The 20,594-nt window shown below is 44.9% G+C and overlaps 2 protein-coding genes across 4 annotated transcripts; both read left to right on the top strand.

The window, feature by feature from the left end:
• Positions 1 to 183: 183 nt before the first annotated feature.
• Positions 184 to 3,570, top strand: LOC138999577 (aurora kinase C-like). Of its 3 annotated transcripts, XM_070401735.1 has the most exons (4): positions 184 to 397; positions 810 to 923; positions 2,229 to 2,370; positions 3,333 to 3,570. In XM_070401735.1, exons 3-4 carry the CDS (start codon positions 2,266 to 2,268, stop codon positions 3,471 to 3,473), a joined length of 246 nt encoding a protein of 81 aa, XP_070257836.1. In that variant the 5' UTR covers positions 184 to 397; positions 810 to 923; positions 2,229 to 2,265; the 3' UTR covers positions 3,474 to 3,570. The 3 variants fall into 3 exon arrangements, 2 of the variants coding, with proteins under 2 accessions (XP_070257836.1, XP_070257835.1); XM_070401734.1 differs by lacking the exon at positions 184 to 397 and having other exon boundaries at positions 404 to 923; positions 2,233 to 2,370; XR_011469402.1 differs by lacking the exons at positions 184 to 397; positions 2,229 to 2,370 and having other exon boundaries at positions 404 to 923.
• Positions 3,571 to 5,989: 2,419 nt separating this feature from the next.
• ZNF805 (zinc finger protein 805) lies at positions 5,990 to 20,594 on the top strand. Its single transcript, XM_070401676.1, has 4 exons — positions 5,990 to 6,210; positions 10,634 to 10,760; positions 12,484 to 12,579; positions 15,283 to 20,594. The coding sequence occupies exons 1-4, from the start codon at positions 6,025 to 6,027 to the stop codon at positions 16,917 to 16,919; spliced, it is 2,046 nt and encodes a 681-aa protein (XP_070257777.1). The 5' UTR covers positions 5,990 to 6,024; the 3' UTR covers positions 16,920 to 20,594.

Genomic DNA, 20,594 nt, shown 5'->3' with positions numbered 1-20,594 from the left:
TGTAAATAAGACATAAAACATTTTTTTAATTCCTATTTATTGTTTTATTTCTGTATTAGACTGTAAATCTTAAAATTCAGTAAAGTGATCCCTCTCTATACATTATTTGAAATTGACTTAGCTTTCCTAGTTTCTTTTTTTTTTTTTTAATATATTTTATCGATTTTTTACAGAGAGGAAGGGAGAGAGACAGAGAGTTAGAAACATCGATGAGAGAGAAACATCGATCAGCTGCCTCCTGCACATCTCCCACTGGGGATGTGCCCGCAACCCAGGTACATGCCCTTGACCGGAATCGAACCTGGGACCTTTCAGTCTGCAGGCCGACGCTCTATCCACTGAGCCAAACCAGTCTCGGCATTTCCTAGTTTCTTTAACTTTTCATATAAATCTTAAGGTAAGTTTGTCTATTCTTACCAAAAAAAAAATCTTACCCTCATTTTCTTAGAAGTTGATTTGCAATGTAGATCGGTTTGAGAATCAGCATTATTAACAAGTATATGATATGACTACATTTAATTAATAACTCTTGATTTCATTAGCATTTTATCTAGGTTTTTGTTTTTGAGTGGTAGTGGCATTGATTTTTAAATTTTCCACACGATCTTAGGTAGTACACAATAATGTAATTATTTTTGGGGGGGGGTTGGTTTTGGTAGCCTGCTAAACTCACTTATTATTAGCCATTTCTTTGGATAGAATCCTTGGGTTCTCTACCTAGAAATGTCAACTGCAACTAGTTTTATTTCTTCCTTCCCAATTTGTATACCTGTTATTCTGTTATTTCCTTTTCTCATTGCACTGACTAGGACTTCAGTATGATGTTGAATAGGAAGGAGTAGTAAGGAAGGACATCCTTGACTGGTTCCTGAGACCTAGCGGAGGGGACATTCAGTTTTTCGTCATGAAGTACCATACTAACGGTAAGTTTTCTCATCAAATTTATAAAGTTCCCCTCTATTCTTAATTTGCTGAGATCTTTATTGTTATGAATAGCTATTGGGTTTTGTCAAGTGCTTTGCATCAATTGATATGATCATCTGATTTTTTCCCTCCATATCCTGTTGATACTACGGTATTGCATTGAGTATTGAATATTGAACCAGCCTTGCATTCTTGCAATAAACACACGTGGTTGTGGAGTATAATTCTTTTTATATACCATATTAAAGCATTCCATTTGAATATATCTTGTTGAAGTTTTCTTCTAATTTCTTGAGTGATAATGATGTATAGTTCTCATTCTTTGTTTTTTAAAAACTCATCTGGTTTTGGTAAGTATGGAACAATTGAGAATATATATTTCATATTGGATAAATTGGATAATTGGTTCTCTCAAGGAATTGTTGCATTTCATCTAAATTTTCTTTTTTTTTTTTAAATATATTTTATTGATTTTTTACAGAGAGGAAGGGAGAGGGATAGAGAGTTAGAAACATCGATGAGAGAGAAACATCGACCAGCTGCCTCCTGCACATCTCCCACTGGGGATGTGCCTGCAACCAACGTACGTGCCCTTGACCGGAATCGAACCCGGGACCCTTCAGTCCACAGGCCGACGCTCTATCCACTGAGCCAAACCGGTTTCGGCTCATCTAAATTTTCTATTTTGTTTGTAGTCCTGATTGAAATAATCTTTTCTTTTTTTAATGGCAGCAGGATCTGTACTTATATCCCATTTTATTCCTGATTTTGGAAATGTGTCAATCTTCTTAGACATTTATCAATTTCATTGACCATTTTGAAGAACCTGTACTTTATACCATTGATTTCCCCATATTCTTCTTCTTCTGTTCTAATTTCTGGTCTTTATTATATCCTTTATTCCATTTGTTTTGGTTGAATTTTGCTATTTGTATTTTTTTATGTGGGTGCTGAGATTATTGTTTTAAACTTTTTTTTTTTTTACTAATGTAAATATTAAGTACAGTTGAAAACCGGGGTATAACTACTCAGCTGTCTACATACGCACATCAAAAATACACTTGGGCCCTAACCGGCTTGGCTCAGTGGATAGAGCGTCAGTCTGCGAACTCAAGGGTCCCAGGTTCGATTCCAGTCAAGGGCATGTACCTTGGTTGCGGGCACATCCCAGTAGGGAGTGTGCAGGAGGCAGCTGATCGATGTTTCTCTCTCATCGATGTTTCTAACTCTCTATCCCTCTCCCTTTCTCTCTGTAAAAAACCAATAAAATATATATTTTTAAAAAAATACACTTGGCTCTTAAGGCAGATTTCTCCATATGAGCAGAGGACCTACAGGGAGATGGTGGACCTGTGGTGCATCGGGGTGCTCTGCTACCAGTTGCTGGTGGGAAACCCCCCCTTTGAGAACTCCTCCTACTCCGAGACCTACAGGCGCATCCTCAAGGTGAGGCGGCCGTGTCCCTCGCACTCACTCCCGGGGTAGCCGGGCACCCGTGGCTGCTGGGCCTGCCCAGCCTGCGACATGCACAGAGCTTGTCACCTTAGATCCCGCTCCTGGAAGGGACTCACTGCAGAGAGAACCTGGGCCAAAAAAAAGTTAACCATACCAGCCCTGGCTGGTTTGGCTCAGTGGATAGAGTGTCGGCCTGCTGACTAAAGGGACCCAGGTTTGATTCCTGTCCAGGGCACATGCCCAGGTTGTGGGCTCAATCCCCAGTAGGGGGCGTGCAGGAGGCAGCCGATCCATGATTCTCTCTCATCGATGTTTCTATCTCTCCCTCTCCTTTCCTCTCTGAAATAAATAAAAATATATTAAATGCGCACACACACATATTCTACATAATAAAGATGTAATATGCAAATTGCCATTACGTAACGACCGACCGTGTAACAACCAGATCATAGATCAGCAGGAGGCTGGGGCAGCGAGCTACAAGCGGGTGGAGAGATACTGGTGCATGGATTTGTGTGCAGGGCTACTAGTATATAAAGGTTGTCCCGAAATTCACGCAAGAAGTAATTTTGACAGAAAGCACAGGTTTATAATTACAAATTGTAAAATTTTTTATTGATTCATAAAGTATACAGTATAGGGTTTTGTATGGAATAGCACATTGGGTAAATGGCCTCCATGGCTTTGCTGGCACATACACAAAGCCATGGTCTTCATTGGTCTTTATTGTCCCTGCTCCTGGGGCATCATTGGTACTTGGTAATGCTTATCCAATTGAAGGGATTGAAATCAAAGGGCAACAGATATTAGAATCTGATTCAATAAACCTAGTAAAATTAGGCTTTTATTTTTTGTTGTTGTTGTTAATGCTCATGCAAAATTCAAATCTTGCGTGAATTTCGGGACACCCTTTAAATTTAACCATAGTTGTGTTTCTCCTCCAACCTCCTCAGGTTGATGTGAAGTTTCCTCCATCAATACCTTTGGGGGCCCAGGACTTGATCAGCAAGCTTCTCAGATACCAGCCCTCGGAGCGGCTGCCGCTGGCCCAGATCCTGCAGCACCCGTGGGTGCAGGCCCATTCTCGAGGGTGAGGCCTCCACCCGCTCCGTCGGCCTCCTGAGCCCTGCCCGCCCCGGTTCCTACGTGTTTGTTCAGGGAGCTCTCCTGGCTCTGCTATCATGTCTGTCTGTTGTGTCTTCACTGTAAAAATATAAGATGCTAATTAATAAAAGATTAATCATTTATTTTAACATTATCTTTATTTCTTTTGGTTTTCTTTCTCTTTCTCTTCACCCGAGGATGTTTTCCATTGATTTTTTAGAGAGTGCAAAGGACAGGGAGAGATAGAAACATCGGAGATAGAAACATTGATTGGCTGCCTTCGCCATGAGCTCCAACTAGGATTCAAGATCGAGGCTGCAACCGAGGTATGTGCCCTTGAGCAGAATCACACCCAGGACCCTTCAGTCCGTACAGTCCTTAGGCCGATGCTCTATCCACTGAGCCAAACTGTCTAGGGCAAAACTTTTTACTGATTTTAGAAGGAGGAAGTGAGAGAGAGAGAGAGAGAGAAGCATCGCTTTGCTGTTCTACTTATCTACTCATTCATTGGTTGGTTCTTGTATGTGCCCTGACCGGGGATTGAACCTGTAACCTTGGTGTATTGGGATGATGCTTTCACCATCTGAGCTACCTAGGGCCAGGGCAAAAGGTCAATCATTTTGTACCACGTCTTTACAGTTATGTACGTTGGTGTGTCATTGGGTAGAATCTTTATTTCTGGTATAACTCTTTTCAATGAGAGGGGTTCACAATGGTTAGAGCTTCGGCCCAAGCATAATAAGGGTCGTGGGTTCAATTCCCGGTCAAGGATACGTGCCTGGGTTGCAGGTTCGATCCCCAGCCCTGGTCAGGGTGCATTCAGGAGGCAACCAATAGAAGTGTGTCTTTCACGTTGATCTTTCTCTCTCTTTCTCTCTCTCTCTCTCTCTTCCCCCCTCCCTACTTCACTCCCTTCCACTCTCAGGTTAAATTCCCGGTCAAGGGCATGTACCTGGGTTGCAGGTTTGATCTCAGGCCCCAGTTGGGGCACCTGTGGAAGACAACAAGTCAATGAGTCTCTCTCACATTGATGTTTCTCTCTCTCTCTCCCTCCCTTCCCCTCTATCTAAAAGCAATGGGAAAATATTCTCTAGTGAGGATGGACAACAATAAAAAATTAGCCTGCTATGTGTGGTCAAACATTTACTTAACTCACCCCTAAGGCCTTGGCAGGGCCAGACCCAATGATTGCGGGTTCCATTCCTGGTCTAAGGGCATGTACCTTGGATTGCAGGATAGATCCCAGCCTGGGGGGTGAGGTGCCTGGCTTTGGCAACCAGTTGATGTGTCTCTCACTTCTCTCTCTCTCTTTCTTCTCCCTCCATCCCTCCCTTCCACTCTCTAAAAAGCAATGGAAAAAATACTATCCTGGAGTGAAAAGATAAAAAAATAAAAAACACCAAACACACACCAACCATCAATCATAAAGAATGTATGCACCCCTATGTTCACAGCAGCACAATTTACAATAGCTAAAACCTCCACACAGCCCAAGTGCCCATCAGCCGATGAGTGGATTAAAACAGCTGCAGTACATTTGCACCATGGGATACTGTGCAGCAATAAAAAAGTAGGATCCCCAGTGGGGGGTGTGTAGGAGGCAGCTGATCCATTATTCTCTCTTATTGATGTTTCTAACTCCCTCTTCCTTCCTCTCTCTGAAATCAATTAAAACATATATTTAATTAAAAAAAAAAAAAGGATTTCCCCTTTGAGACAGCATGGAGGGACCTGGAGAGTATCATGCTAAGTGAAATAAGCCGTTAGTGAAAGATAAGCATCACATGATCTCACTCATGTGGAATCTAAGGAACAAAATAAACTGATGAACAAAATAGATCCAGAGACAGACGCATGGAACAGACTGTAGACTCTCAGAGGGAAGGCGGGGGTGGATGGGAAGAGATGAACCAAAGACCTTGTGTGTAGATATGCATAACCTGTGGACACAGACAATGGGGTGGGGAAGGCTGGAAGGGGTCAATGGGAGAAAAGGGGGACGGACATATGTAATACATTCAACAATAAAGATTAAAAAATGAAAGCTCTAGCTGGTTTCGCTCAGTGGATAGAGCATCGACCTGCAGACTGAAGGGTCCCGGGTCCGATTCCAGTCAAGGCACATTCCCTGGTTGAGGGCTCCATCCCAGTAGGGGGTGCAGGAGGCAGCCAATCCATGATTCTCTCTCATCATTGATGTTTTTATCTTTCTCCCTTCCTCTCTGAAATCAATAAAAATATATTAAAAAATAAAATAAAAATCAGAAAACACGCTCACAAAGAAAAAGAAAAAAACACCCGGGGGACCACCAGCTCCAGCAGCACTGCCCTGCCCTGCAGCACTGCAGCCAGTTTGCAGAGGAAAAACTACATTACCCAGAAAACTGCGCGTCAGGGCAGGGGCGTTCCCGCTGTTGGGGGCGTTACTTCCGGTCTCTCAGAGCCCTGCGTCATTTGCGCGCGACGGTGCCGTCCACGCCAGCTGCCAGCTGTGGTGAAGCCGTTGCCGTGTGTGGCCGCTTCCCGGGCGGCTCTGGGAACATGAGCGGAACGGAGGCGAAGACGCGGCCTTGGAGCGGGGAGGGCGGCCGCCGGCCCGGGTCGCCCCGCGGGCAGGGGGAAGGGGGCGGCCGCCTGAGCCCGCGGGCCCCGCCTCGGCCGCCGCCCGTCCGGGCCTGGCTCCCGCCGCGGGGTCCCGCGATGGCGGCGCCGGGGGACCAGGCGCAGGTGAGCGGACCGCGGTTCAGCCGCGGGTCGGAGAGGGGCTCCCGGGCGCGGCGGCGGCCACGTCAGTCGTGGGGCCCCGCTTTGTCCTTGTGGTTGGTTTAAAGGGGGGGCTGGCTTGTCGCGTTCTCTCCGCTGTCAGGACTTGAGAGGCCGAACACCCCGAGGGGCGGAGGCGGAAACGCAGAGGTGACCCCCCAGCCCCTCAGCGGACAGCCGCCTGCCCGGGAGACCACCCCCCACAGCGCATGCGCAACGCAGGGGCCGGCCGCTCCCATCTGCAGTGACGGGCGGGGCTGGGGGGGGGGGGGGGGTGCTAACCAGTAATTGCGGTCCCTGCGGCCCCAAGTGGCCAGGACCTGATAAATAACCACTCCTTTTCCTCATTTTTAAACCTATTTTTATTGTTCTCACCGGTGTTGGTCAATGGATAGAGCGTCCGCCTGCGGACTGAAGGGTCCCAGGTTCAATTCGGGTCAAGGGCATGTACCTTGGTTGCCGTCCCAGTGGGGGGTGTGCAGGAGGCAGCTGCGATTGATCTTTCTAGCTCTCTATCCCTCTCCCTTCCTCTCTGTAAAAAATCAATAAAATATACTTTAAAAACATATTTTTATTGATTTCTGAGAAGAAAAGAGGGAGAGATTGAGATGGAACTGTCAGTTATGAGAGAGAATCATTGGTCGGCTGTGATGGAGCCTGCAGTCTGGGCACTTGCCCTGATGGGGAATCGAACCCTGGCCTCCTGGTTCATAGGTCGATGGTTAGCTGCTGAGCCAGGCCGGCGGGACCCTGTTTCAAATTTTTACCCACTTCCAGCTTAACCAGCTAGAGAAAGCTGTGTACACTGTTGCACCCTTACCAGTTATACAGAATGCTGTGTAATTGCATGTCAGAGAGCCTATATATAAATAAATACACACACACACACACACACACACATACACATACTAGAGGCCTGGTGCACAATATTCGTGCACTGGTGGGGCGGGGGTGGGGAGGGGTAGGTCCCCTCAGCCCAGCCTGTGGCCTCTTGCAGTCTGGGAGCCCTTGGGGTATGTCCAACTGCCTGCTTAGGCCCACTCCCCGCTAGGGTTCCTTAGCTCTGCAGGGGAGGTGCTCTCCAGCCATGAGCCTGCCTATGGCTGAGCAGTGCACCACCTGTGGGAGCACACTGACCACCAGGGAGCAGCTCCTACATTGAGCGTCTGCCCCCTGGTGGTCAGTGCATGTCATAGCGACTGGTCATTCCGCCATTTGATCGATTTGCATATTAGAGTTTTATAATATAGGATATTTTTATTGATTGATTTTTTTTTTAAGGGGAAGGGAGAGCGAGAGCACGATGAAAAAAAGAAAAACACAACAAAACAATTTATTGTTCCACTCATTTCTGCATTCATTGGTTAATGCCTGCATGTGCCCTGCATGGGAGGGAACCTGCAGCCTTGGTGTGTCCAGAGGATGCTCTAACCAGCTGAGCTACCCGGCCAGGGCCAGGAGTTGGTATTATTTAAACATGTATCATCTGGTAGAAAACATGGAGACCCTAGCTGGTTTTTCTACACTTACCTACCTGCCCAAAATTTGCACATGACGTGAGTATCCCGCCCAGAAATGAGTGATACTGCAGGGCTCCTAAATATGGACCAATTCATTTACGAGGAATTGCTGAGTGTTTAATTGAAATATTAAGTCAAGAAAACTCACAGAGCCCAGCTGGGTGCGGCTAGCGGTTGAGCGTCAACCCACGAACCAAAAGGTCATCAGTTGGATTCCCAGTCAAGGGCACATGCCTGGGTTGCAGGCTAGATCCCCAGTAGGGGGCGTGCAAGAGGCAGCTGATCAGTGATTCTTTCATCGTTGATGTTTCTTCTCTCTCTCTCCTCCTTTCCTCTTTGAAATAAAAAAAATATATTTTAAAAAACTAGAAAACTCAGAGAGATGAAGTTTGAAAGCAGAGAGGTGAGCACTGAAGGTGTAGGTGAAAAACCATGGACCAATGTCTGGGAGCATGTACATGTATATATATGTATATATATATATATATATATATATATCTTTATTGTCGAGAATATTACAGATGTACCCCCCTTTCCACCCATTCCCAGGCCTTCAACACCTTATTGTCTGTGGCCATAGGTAATGCATATAAGATCTTTGGTTACTCTCCCCCCACACCCTTCCCTCTGAGATTCGTTAGTCTATTCGTCTATTCCATGTTTCCATGCCTCCCGTTCTATTTTATTCATCACTTTATTTTGTTCATTATTCCTTTTTCATTTATTTTTATTTTTAGATTCAATTATTGGTAGATATGTATGTACTGTGTCGTTCTATTGTTCACATTTTTTTTACCTTTATTTTTCTTCTTCCTCTTCTTAAAGAATACCCTTCAACATTTCATGTAATACTGTTGTGGTGGTGAAGAACTCCTTTGGCTTTTTCTTGTCTGGGAAGCTCTTTATCTGACCTTCAATTCTAAATGGGAGCTTTGCTGGGTAGAGTAATCATGGTTGCAGGTCTTTGCTATTCATCTCTTAGAATATTTCTTGTCACTCCCTTCTGGCCTGCAAAGTTCCTGTTGAGAAATCAGTTGACAGTCGTATGGGTGCTCCCTCGTAGGTAACTAACTGTTTTTCTCTTGGTGCTTTTAAGATTCTCTCTTTGTCTTTAACCCTTGGCATTTTAATTATGATGTGACTTGGTGTGGTCCTCTTTGTGTTCCTGTTGTTTGGGACTCTCTGTGCTTCCTGGATTTGTAAGTCTATTTCTTTCACCAGGTAGGGGAAGTTTTCTGTCATTATTTCTTATAGGTTTTCAATATCTTGCTCTCTCTTCTCCTGGCACGCCCATAATGTGAATGTTGGTACACTTGAAGGTGTCCCAGAGGCTCTTACACTATCTTCATATTTTTTAGATTTTTTTTTGCTCTTCTGATTGAATGTTTTTTGCTTCCTCATATTCCAAATCGTTTATTTGATTCTCGGAATCCTCTACTCTACTGTTAAATCCCTGTAAATTATTCTTTATTTCAGTTAGTGTATACTTCATTCCTGACTGGTCCTTTTTCATGACTTTGAAATTCTGACTAAGATCCTTGAAAGTCTCATTAAGCCCCTTGAAGCTCTCATTAAGATCTTTGCGCAACATTATAAGAATTGTTGTGAACTCTGTATCCAGTAGTCTACTTGCTTCCATTTCATTTATTTCTTTTTTCTGGTGATTTCTTCTGTTCTTTCATTTGTAACATTTTCTTTGTCTCCACATTTTGGCTGCTTCCCTATATTTGTTTCTATATATTAGGTAGAGCTGCTATATCTCCGGAATTGGTAATGTGGCCTTGTGTCGTAGGTGTCCTGTAGGGCCCAGTGGTTTAGCCTCCCCAGTCACCTCAGACGGACACTCTAGGTGCACCCTTTGTGGGCTGTGTGTAGTCTTGTAGTTGAGCCTTGTTTGCTGTTGGCGTCACTGGGAGGAATTGACCTTCAGGCCAGTTGGCTGTGAGGACCAGCTGTGACTATAATGGAAGAACTGCAGTGCAGGAGGCACCCTATGGAGCAGGACTCATTTCAGTGGGGCTTTGATGCTCACTGAGTCTACCCCTTGAGTGTGTTGCTTGTGGATGTGTAGAGTTGTAATCTGATGTGGTCTGAAGCTGTCCACCGGGTGCACTGGCTCTGGGGCCTCCCGGGAGGTGCAGAGTCTGCCACTGCCTGGGGCTGCCTGGCAAGAGAGACAGAGAGATCTGCAGATGGCTGCTATTTGTATTGGGCTTGGAGGTGCCCAGGTGAGGCCCAGCTGTGAAGCAAGGCAGGCTAGTACTAGTGCTGGGTCTTGGGCCTTTTATTGATAGGTTTGGGGCACACTGATGCCAGCTGCTGCTTGTTTGAGAGATTTTAGGAAAGTCTGAAGATCTGGGAGCATTTAAATCATCTGCAGTAGTGGTGCTGTGCATCTGAGAGTGGAGTGGCTGGGTTATTGGTATTTAACGAGTGGGCCTGCTCAGCACAGCGCTGTCAGGAGCCACTGTTGAAAGGATGACTTGAGAGCAGGGGACTTGTCACGTGGTTCTGGGATCTTTCATTTTACCCCTTTGTGAATTGTTGTGGCTGTTGACAAGCAGACACCTGACTGCAAATGTTTGTCCTTGTATTTCCGTATTTCTGGACAGTGGTTTTTATAGCCCGATGTATTTATTCACTATAGATAAAAAGGAGCTGGGGACTTTTAGTCACTTTAGCACATGATGTAACTAATGTCAAAGAATATTGAATGTCAGCGGTAATTAGGGGTTGTGGGGATACATGATGGGGCAGGCACCTGGCAGGACCCAGCAGGTGGGTGGTGCTCTGGACCACGACGCAGATGCTCGCTGATCCCATCAGGAGCCCCAAGGCTGTCACTGTGACCTCTGTTTACTTCCCAGGTGTCTGTGACCTTCGAGGATGTGGCCGTGACCTTCTCCCAGGAGGAGTGGGGGCAGCTGGATGTGGCCCAGAGGACCCTGTACCAGGAGGTGATGCTGGAGAACTGCCGGCTCCTGGCGTCTCTGGGTGAGCCTGACCTCTCGGTGGGGGGCCCGCCGCTTCCTTATCCACGTCTGCCTCCGGGCCTGGCTGGTCTCGAAGGCCTCAGGAGCGGCTGGTGTGGCTCGTCTGATTGGGTGTCATCCCCATGCACCGAAAGGTTGCTGGTTGGATTCCCAGTCAGGGCACAGGCCCGCGTTGTGGGCTGCATCCCCCATAGAGGCCGCCAATTGAATGCTATGCTCTCACAACGATGTTTCTCTTTCTCTCCCTCTCCCTTCCTCTCTCTCTAAAAATCAATAAACTGTCTCCCCCCCCTCATCTCCATCTATCCCATCCCACTTTCCCTCTAGCTGTCACCACACGGTTGTTCGCCCATCACACTATGTGTGTGTGTCATATATATATGTAGGTTTTTTTTGCTTATTCACTTCACCTTCTTTCATCCAGTTCCCCAGTATCGGTGGCCACTTTGATGGTCACAGCTGGGTGTGGGTGGTAGTGGCATCTGGTGGGCAGAGCCCAGGGATGCTGTACATCCTGCCGTGGACAAGACCAGCCTCGGGCTGCTGGCCCCACAAGGGTGTTTGCTGGTTATTGTTGAGTGGAGTGTTTGGGGGACAAGTGTCTAGTGCCAGAATCTTGATGTTTAATCCAACTCTGCTCCTGGAAAGCTGTGTGGCCTTGGGCAAGTTACTGAACCTCTCTGTGCCGTAGTGCGTTATTGGGAAAATGGGTTAATGTGACAGCTGCTTCTCAGTAGTGCGGCAGGGCACATGGGCGACTTGGGGAAAGGCTCAGAACAATGCCTGCTGTGACCAGGTCGGCACTGAGGACCCCTGCTGCTCTGCTGTCGCTGTGACTCTCAGGACTCTCGTACCCTCGTGTCTGGACTCAGCGCCTCTGGGGCCGGGGTGGGGAAACAGCCAAGACAGCAGACAAGGCTAGACCAGGCCTTCCACGTTGGCTCCGCCACCCACCACTCTGTCCTCTTGGGCACATCATGTTACCTGCTTGAGCCTTGGCTTCCTCATCTATAACATGGGGCTGGTCACAGTGTGTACTTGCTGGTGATGCTCTGAGGAAATCCTGAGGTGGAATCTTCATCTTGTCTGTGGATCTAAAAAGAAAAAGACCTAGATCCTGGCCAGGTAGCTCAGTTGGTTAGAGTGTTGTCTAATACGCCCAGGTCGTGGCTTTGATCCTGGGCAGGGCACGTACGAGAATCAGCCAATGAATGTACACGTAAGTGGAACAACAAATCAGTGTTCTCTCTCTCTTTTTCTGTCTCTGTCTCCTTCTCCCGCACCCCCCTTTTTCTCTAAAATCAATACATGTTTAAAAATGGGGGGAAAAGACAGATCAAGGAAGACACATACCTTGTTTTGACTGAAAGGAGTAAATATTTTAGGTATGTCAGTTGTTTTCTCCAGAAGTTCATTTTGATTTTGAAACGAAATGATGCTTTTAAGTTGCTGACACAGTCCTCTGAGTACGATTACACTCTATATTAGTTTTTGACTTAGTATTAGGAATAGAAACTCCATGTCAGTATGGCCTGTCTTTGGTTTCAGGTCATACGTCAGCACTTTGTGTGGATGGAAGCAGCTTCCGTCTGAGGTCTTGTCCCAGACTAGATTGAGAGATTTTATTTCCTTTCACAAATACCCTTATGTCTTCAATAGTGTAAAAAAAAAATTTTTTTTTTTTTTTTTAAGTCCTCATGTCCTCTTTCCTTCTCCATGAACAGGGTGCCCTGTTCCCAGACCGCAGCTGATCTGCCAGCTGGAGCCGGGGCGGGAGCTGTGGATGGTGAAGACAGTTCTCTCCCGAGGCGCCTTTCCAGGTAGGAGCTGAGGCCCGGCAAACGGAGGCCCTGCCACTGGGAGACCTTGAGGAGACCGCTGACTGGGAAGCTTCCTGTGGCCTATCTGGTGGTTTGGAAGCCATGGAGCCCTTTTCCCAAAATATTTTTTTATTGATTTTTTTAGAGAGAGGGGAAGAGAGGGAAACATTGTTGTGAGATGTGAGAGCAGAATAACTGCATGCTCCCTACCGGAGATCAAGCAACCCAGACTGGACACTCAGCCTCACCACAGCTGTGTTTGACAGGGAGTCAAACCAGTAACCTTTCAGTGCATGGGATGACACCCAACCCACTGAGTCACACTGGCCAGGGCAAGCCATGGAGCCCTTTGACCTGTGGGTCCTCTGATGTCATGGAGGACAGAGGTGTAAGAGCTAAGATCTGTCTGGGGCTCAGAGTCTGGCTTGCTGATTGCCAGCTCTGTGGCTGTAGTGAGTTGCACGATCTTCTTGTGTCTTTGTATAAGTTAAAAGTAGCTGCTCCAGCATCTCGTTGCCCAGCATATGGTAGCTTTTTCTCACTCACGTGGGGTCAGCAGGGAGCTCTGTGCCACATGGTTTTCAGGGACCCGTGTGGGTCCTGTCATCAGTGTGTGACTGTCAGGCTGTCTTGACATCCTCGAGCTGGCAGAGGAGACTGGAGAGAGGAAGGGAGGATGTCACACCCCCTCCCACAAACACCAGTTCCCCTCACATCCCATTGAGGCGAACTAGGCGTTTGGACACCTGGGTGTGGGGCTGGGAGTTGTGGTGAGGCTGTGTCCAGTCTGAGTCGCCGAACATTTGTTGGGTGTAGTCTGCTACACTCGGTCCGTCCCAGGAAGATGCTAGTAAAAATGGTGTTTTTGTCATTGGGCTGTTTGGGGGTGTAATCATGTAATGCATTAATGCATAAAACTGCTTAGCACAGCGTCTGAGACATAGTGGCTCACGAAAAGCAAGCTATTGGTAGTATTTATTGCATCAATTGAGATAATCATGTTGCCTTCCTCCCCCCCCCCCCCCCATTTTGTTAATGTGTGTCACACTGATCAATTGTCATGCATCAAACCATCCTTGCATTTCAGGAATAAACCCCGCGTGGTCATAGTGTATGGTCCATTACATATGCTACTGCATTTTAGTTTGCCGCTCTCTAGTTGAGGATTTTTGCATCAGTTTTCATGAGAGATTGTTTTGTCTGCAGTTTTGTTTTCTTCTAGTGCTTTAGCTTTATTATCATGATACTGATAGTCTGAGAATGAGCTTAGACGAGTTTGAGAAGGATTGGTATTAGTTCTTTAGAAATGTTTGGTAGAATTCACCAGTAAAGTTACCAGGTCCATTGTTTTACTTTGTTGGGAGATATTTGATTAGTAAATCCAATCTCCTTAATTATTATAGGTTTATTCAGATGTTCTATTTTTCCATGAATAGGTCTTGGTAGGTTTTGTGTTTTTCGGAATTTGTCCATGTCACTTAGGTTATCCATTTTGTTGGTGTACAGTTGTTGGTAGTATTGTGTTTCAGAAATTCGTTTTTTTGTTTATTTTAGGTTTTCTAGCTCTTTATTGATATTTCCATTTTGTTTAGACATAATTTTCTTTATTTTCTCCATATCTTCCTTCAGTTCTTTGAACTTCTTTAAGGTGGTCTCTTAAATATTTTATTTATCTTATTTATTATTATTATTTTAAGACTAAAGCAGCTGGTATTCCCAGGTGATTTCCCATCCAAGTACTAACCAGGCCCGACCCTGCTTAGCTTCTGAGATCAGACAAGATAGGGTACGTTCAGACAAGATGATTCTTAAAAGTCTTTGTCTAGAACAGCGGTTCTCAACCTGTGGGTCACGATCCCTTTGGGGGTCGAACGACCCTTTCACAGGAGTCGCCTAAGACCATCGGAAAACACATATATAATTACATATTGTTTTTGTGATTAATCACAATGCTTTAATTATGTTTAATTTGTAACAGTGAAATTGGGGGTCACCACAACATGAGGAACTGTATTAAAGGGTCGCAGCATTAGGAAGGTTGAGAACCACTGGTCTAGTAGGTCTACATCAAAGTGTTTTTCAGAGTTTTTGGAGGGATTCCAAACATGCGTTTCCTCAGGGACTCGTTAAACTCCCTAGTGTTGTGTTGATGATACATGCATGAAGTATTTCCAACCTAGGGTTTCACCTGGCTTCAGGGTCCAGAATTTTACTGACTTATTTCACATGCACCGTTGATTGACTAATTACCTACATGACACAGTCTCCTGCCCCCCTCTTTTTCCAGAAGCCCACTTGTTATCATATAGCTCAGTGTCCCAACCCTCTAAGCATATGGTTAGTCTTTCTAGCATGGCTAGGCCTTGCCCTGAGTCATCTCTTCGGCATAAACTATATAGGGGCCCAAGTGAGTTACCTGTTTGCGTAAATATCCTCTCTGGAGTTGACTGTTTCTTCTCATCACTCCGCCCTGTAACCCAGCTCCTTCCCTTTGTCTCCCATTCAAGGTGTCCATAGTCCAGGGACTAGGAAAGAAAAAAATTGCAGTCCTCGTATCCAGAGGTAAAACAAGCAGACACAGAAAGCACTACTTTCACCTTTTTTTAAATCACTGAAATGGTGGGGAATTTGTGTGTGTGTGTGTGTGTGTGTGTTTATGTTGGCATTACTAACAGGCCCTGTTGTGCATTGGATTTCTTTCAGGTGAGAAGGGAAAAGCTAGAATTACAGAACCCACTACATGTGACCTTGCCTTGTCTGAGAGAGCCTCACTTCTGGAGCAGCTAACACAAGGAGCTGAATCCCCAGAAGACTTCCAGGTGGACCAAACCACAGATCAGAATGGGCCATTGGAAGTGGGAGAGGGACAGTGGGAATCAGGGATAGACCTGCAGAAGGAGAAGCTTCCTAGGAAATCCCGCTCTGAACATGGCGGCTGGGGGACAGCGGAGGGTGTGCATGCGAGGACTGTGCAGGAGCAAGCCCCTGCACTGCGAGCTCTCCTGGAGCATGGCTCATGCAGATTAGGTAAAGATCGCATGACTCAGGAAGACGAAAGTATCTTCAAATGCAATGAATGTGGGAAAGTGTTTAACAAGAAACGCCTCCTGGCTCGACATGAGAGGATTCACTCCGGAGTGAAGCCCTATGAATGCACAGAGTGTGGGAAAACCTTTAGTAAGAGCACTTACCTCCTTCAACACCACATGGTCCACACAGGGGAGAAGCCATATAAGTGCATGGAGTGTGGGAAGGCCTTCAACCGCAAGTCACACCTGACACAACACCAGCGGATTCACAGTGGAGAGAAGCCCTATAAGTGCAGTGAATGTGGAAAGGCCTTCACCCACCGCTCGACTTTCGTCCTCCATAACAGGAGCCACACTGGAGAGAAGCCGTTTGTGTGCAAAGAGTGTGGAAAAGCCTTCCGAGATAGGCCAGGTTTCATTCGGCACTACATCATCCACAGCGGCGAGAACCCCTATGAGTGCTTCGAGTGTGGGAAGGTCTTCAAACACAGGTCATACCTCATGTGGCACCAGCAGACTCACACTGGGGAGAAGCCCTATGAGTGCAGTGAGTGTGGGAAAACCTTCTGTGAGAGCGCGGCCCTCATCCACCACTACGTCATCCACACGGGGGAAAAGCCCTTTGAGTGCCTCGAGTGCGGGAAGGCCTTCAACCACAGGTCGTACCTCAAGAGGCACCAGCGGATCCACACCGGGGAGAAGCCGTACGTGTGTGGTGAGTGTGGCAAGGCCTTCACCCACTGCTCCACTTTCATCCTGCACAAGAGGGCCCACACTGGAGAAAAGCCTTTTGAATGCAAGGAATGTGGCAAAGCCTTCAGCAATCGGGCCGACCTCATTCGGCACTTCAGCATCCACACTGGAGAGAAGCCCTATGAGTGCAGTGAGTGTGGGAAGGCCTTCAACCGCAGGTCAGGCCTCACGAGGCACCAGCGGATTCACAGTGGAGAGAAGCCCTATGAGTGCATGGAGTGTGGGAAAACCTTCTGCTGGAGCACTAACCTCATCCGACACTCCATCATCCACACCGGAGAGAAGCCCTATGAGTGCAGTGAGTGCGGGAAGGCCTTCAGTCGTAGCTCATCCCTCACCCAGCATCAAAGGGTTCACACTGGGAGAAACCCAGTCGGTGTAACAGAAGTGGGAAGACCCTTCGCCAGTGGACAATCCTCAGTCAACCTCCAAGAACTCCTGTTGGGGAAAGACTTTTTGAATGTAAACACTGTGGAGAATGTTTTGCCAGAAGAATCACCGTACTCAGACTCTACTCATTCATACCAAAGAGAAACCTCAGGGTTGTCTTCCCTGTGAAAAACCCATTGCAAGATGTCAGTGTTCTTCTCATGAGTCATGTTGGAAACTGACCCTGCCTGGAGCCTTATTCTACGTGTGGGAGTTTATTCAGGAGAGAGACCCAGTGGTTATCAGGCACTTAGAAAACTTCCCACTCTTTCTCCTTCGTTTACACGGCAGTGTTATCTCAGGAATTTCTTCTTTAAAAAGAAGGGAGAGACTCGGAAGAGAAAAGCAACTACCCCCAGTTTCTTCAGACTCCGGCCACGCCTATGGCACTTGATCATGGATTTCTTAGTCTCGTTGGCAGGAGGAGAGCGTTGTGTGAGAGGTGAAGGACTAGGGTCTGTATGTGTCTTGTACACATGTTCACTGCTGTCCATTGTCCAGAAAGTAGACAGTTGAAGGCAGGTCTGAAAACTTTCAATGAACATCCTTGTTCTAAAACATTGTCTATTCTTGAAGAGAAAAAAAAATCCTTACCCAAGGACATGTTCCCATTACTTGTAGTGAGGGGTGGGGGGAGAAACCCCCAGCGGTTGCCTGCCAGACACATCCCAACCAGGGATCGAACCTGCAGCCTAGGCATGTGCCCTGACTGGGAATTGGACCCACTGTTTTTCAGTGTAGGGGGCAGTGCTCAACCAACAGCCACGCCAGCGGGCCGCTGTCTCTACTCTTAAGGAGATTAATTTTTGTGAGAAATATGAAGGCTTGAACCATAAATACTTTTTTTTTTGAGGGGAGATGTACACGTATGGACAGTCACATTTTATTGCACCGGGTAACGCTGGGTAAGGCTTTGCTTTTTAAAGAACAAATCTTCTCGTGGTTTTAAAGACCCAGTACTTGGACATTTTTTGGTCCTGTACTGTTGGTTGACTTGATCGCTATAGTTATATGGTAAATTTTTTAATTGGGTAAAGTGATTCTTTTATCCACATTTTTTTTATTTGAAACTTATTTATCACTCCTACTTTAATTTCCATATAAAGTTTTAGATATACTTGATTTTTTTTTTACCCCCAAAATATCAAGTTTTGATAGAAATTGAGTTAAATTGGCAGGTGGCTCAATTTGTTGGGAACAGGCATCTTGACTGCGTTGAGTCTTCCAGTTATTTAACATGGTGTGTCTCTATATTGCAGCATTGTGTATCTCCTTACTGTTTTATAAAGGTCAATAACAGGTCTTGTCCAATTTTTATCAGTCTTTGGTATTATACAAATCATTTTTGGATGTTATTCTGGCATCCTGCAAACTTTCTGAACTGTAACCGTTTATGTGTTAGAATGCTTGGGATTTTTCTACAAAGAAAAATAGGGATAGTTTTTATTTTTTCTTCTCCTCTGCATTACCTCTTCTTTTTCCTGTCTTACTGCACTAGCTAGGATTTCCAATATAATGTTGAGTAGAAGTAGTGAGAAAGATATTCTTGTTGGTCCCTCATATGAGAGGGAAAACACTCCGTTTTTCATCATTAAGTCTGATGTTCGTCTTAGGTTTTCTTCATAGAGGCTTCTTACCGAGTTCAGAAGGTGTCCCATGTTCCTAATTTGTTGAGGTTTTTTTGTTATCTTGAACGGGTGTTGAATTTTGTCAAATACTTTTTCTCTCTTACTTGATATAACCATGTTTGTTTTTTTCTGTAGCCTGTTGGTATGATATTTTAAATATTTTTTCTTTTTTTCCCATCATCATTTACCCTATACCCTCTTCCACTTCCACCCACCCCATCTTTTCCTCCCTCCCCCCACTCCTCACCGCTGTTTTAAATATTGAACCAGCTTTCTATCCTTGGAATGAGCCCTACTTGGTCATGGCGTCTAATTATTTTTATGTATTACAGTATTCAGTCTGCTAATATTTTTACTGAGGAAGATTTCCTCTATTTTCATAAAAGATAACAATATTTAGGTTCTTTTCCTTATTTCCGTTCTTTGGTTTTGCTTGTTTGGTTTTCTGTACTGTCAGTGTCTGGTTTTGGTGTGCAGGTGGTACCGCCTCCCAGCCCTTGCTGAGAGCTGCTCCTTCCTCTGTTGTTTAGAAGACAATGCGTAGGATTGATTTTACTTGTTTTTTTAATGTTTGGCAGCATTCTCCAGAGAATCGTTTAGTCCTGGAGGTTATTCTTCTGGATGCTTTTTAATTAGGTATTTATTTTATTTAATATGGATAGAACTATTTAGAGTATCTATTGCGTATTGGATGAATTTTCATTGTCCTTTTCTAGGGATTATTCTACTTCATGTAAATTTTTTATTTGCTTCAAGTACTCTTTTATTATTATTTTGGCAGTAGAATTTGCTTATTACCCTGTTTTATTCCTGATATTGAAATCTGTCAACTCTTTATTTTGTCAATCTTCTTAGTACTTATCACTTTTTTATCATTTCAAAGAACCAGCACTTTATATCGGCGTTTGCTTGTTACCTTTCTGTTCCTAATTTCACAGATTTCCTGATCTTTAGTATATTCCTTTTTCTACTTGCGTTGGTTGTGTTTTCCTCTAGTTTCTTGAGGTGGATGCTTAGGTTATTAACTTGAGATTATTTTTCTATTGTAAGCATTAAATTCTATCATTTTCCCCCAATGCACTGTTTTAGCTTCATCTTACAAGTTTCAATACATTTTAATTACATTTCATTCAGTTCTAAATATTTCTCCATTCAAGACTTCTTCTCTAAACCATGGATTATTTTACAAAGTATGTTGTTGACTTTTTAAATGTGTGGCATATTTCATGCTCTTTTTCTAAAATAAGTTTTTATTGATTTTTAGAGAGAGAGAAAGGGAGAGGGATAGAGAGATAGAAACATCGATGAGAGACATCATCAAGTAGCTGCTCCTGCCCGCCCCCTACTAGGGATCGAGCCCTCAACCCAGGCATGTTCCCTGATGGGGAATCAAACTGGCAACCTCTTGGTTCATGGATTGACACTCAACTACTGAGCCACACCGGCCGGGCTCACACTCTCTTTTTGTTGATTTCTCGTTCATTGTGTGTGTGACATGGCTGTTTAAATTTGCTGTGGTTTTTTCCTTTTATCCATTATATAGTCTATCTTGATGAATCTTCTGTACGGCTGCTTGAAGAAAATGTGTTTCCAACTGTTCGCTGGAGTTTCTTTAAATGTCTACACAGTCCTGTTGGTTGATGATGTTATTCAGATTTTCTAGATCCTTGCTCACTTTCTATGTAGTAGTTCAGTAGTTGAAAGGCGGGTATTGAAGTCCTGCAGTGTAATTGTGGAATTGTCTGTTCCTCCTTTAAGTTCTATCAGTTTTTACTTCATGTATTTCAAAGCTTTGTTGTTTGATGCATACACATTTAGGATCGCTATGTCATCTTGGTCCATTGACCCTTTCATCATTGCGTAATACCCCTTCTTGCCCTGTAAATTTGCTTTGAAGTACACTTTAAATGATATTAATATAGTGTCTGGTGCATTTTTTGGTTAATGTTCGCATGGTTTATATTTTTCCGTAATTTCATTTTCAACCTTATCTATATATCATCACATTTAAAGTAAGTTTCTGTGAATAGCATATACTCGGGTCATGCTTTCTTTTTATCCTCTTCACTAATTTCTGGTTTTAAATTGATATATTTAGACCATTTAAATTTTTAAAAATATATATTTTATTGATTTTTTACAGAGAGGAGGGAGAGGGATAGAGAGCTAGAAACAT

Source organism: Myotis yumanensis, unplaced genomic scaffold (genome assembly GCF_028538775.1).
Source record: "Myotis yumanensis isolate MYYU_CA2020_CCGP unplaced genomic scaffold, mMyoYum1.0.hap1 SCAF_23, whole genome shotgun sequence".
Lineage (NCBI taxonomy): Eukaryota > Metazoa > Chordata > Mammalia > Chiroptera > Vespertilionidae > Myotis > Myotis yumanensis.
This window is presented reverse-complemented; position numbering and strand designations above follow the sequence as displayed.

What these genes read in the sequence shown, in the direction of transcription:
- LOC138999577 (XM_070401735.1), top strand. Translation starts at nt 2,266, where the DNA reads ATGGTGGACCTGTGGTGCATCGGGGTGCTCTGCTACCAGTTGCTGGTG. An exon ending in CCTACAGGCGCATCCTCAAG is followed by an intron (nt 2,371 to 3,332) that starts GTGAGGCGGCCG and finishes CAACCTCCTCAG; the next exon opens with GTTGATGTGAAGTTTCCTCC.
- ZNF805 (XM_070401676.1), top strand. Translation starts at nt 6,025, where the DNA reads ATGAGCGGAACGGAGGCGAAGACGCGGCCTTGGAGCGGGGAGGGCGGC. An exon ending in CGCCGGGGGACCAGGCGCAG is followed by an intron (nt 6,211 to 10,633) that starts GTGAGCGGACCG and finishes TTTACTTCCCAG; the next exon opens with GTGTCTGTGACCTTCGAGGA. An exon ending in CTCCCGAGGCGCCTTTCCAG is followed by an intron (nt 12,580 to 15,282) that starts GTAGGAGCTGAG and finishes GATTTCTTTCAG; the next exon opens with GTGAGAAGGGAAAAGCTAGA.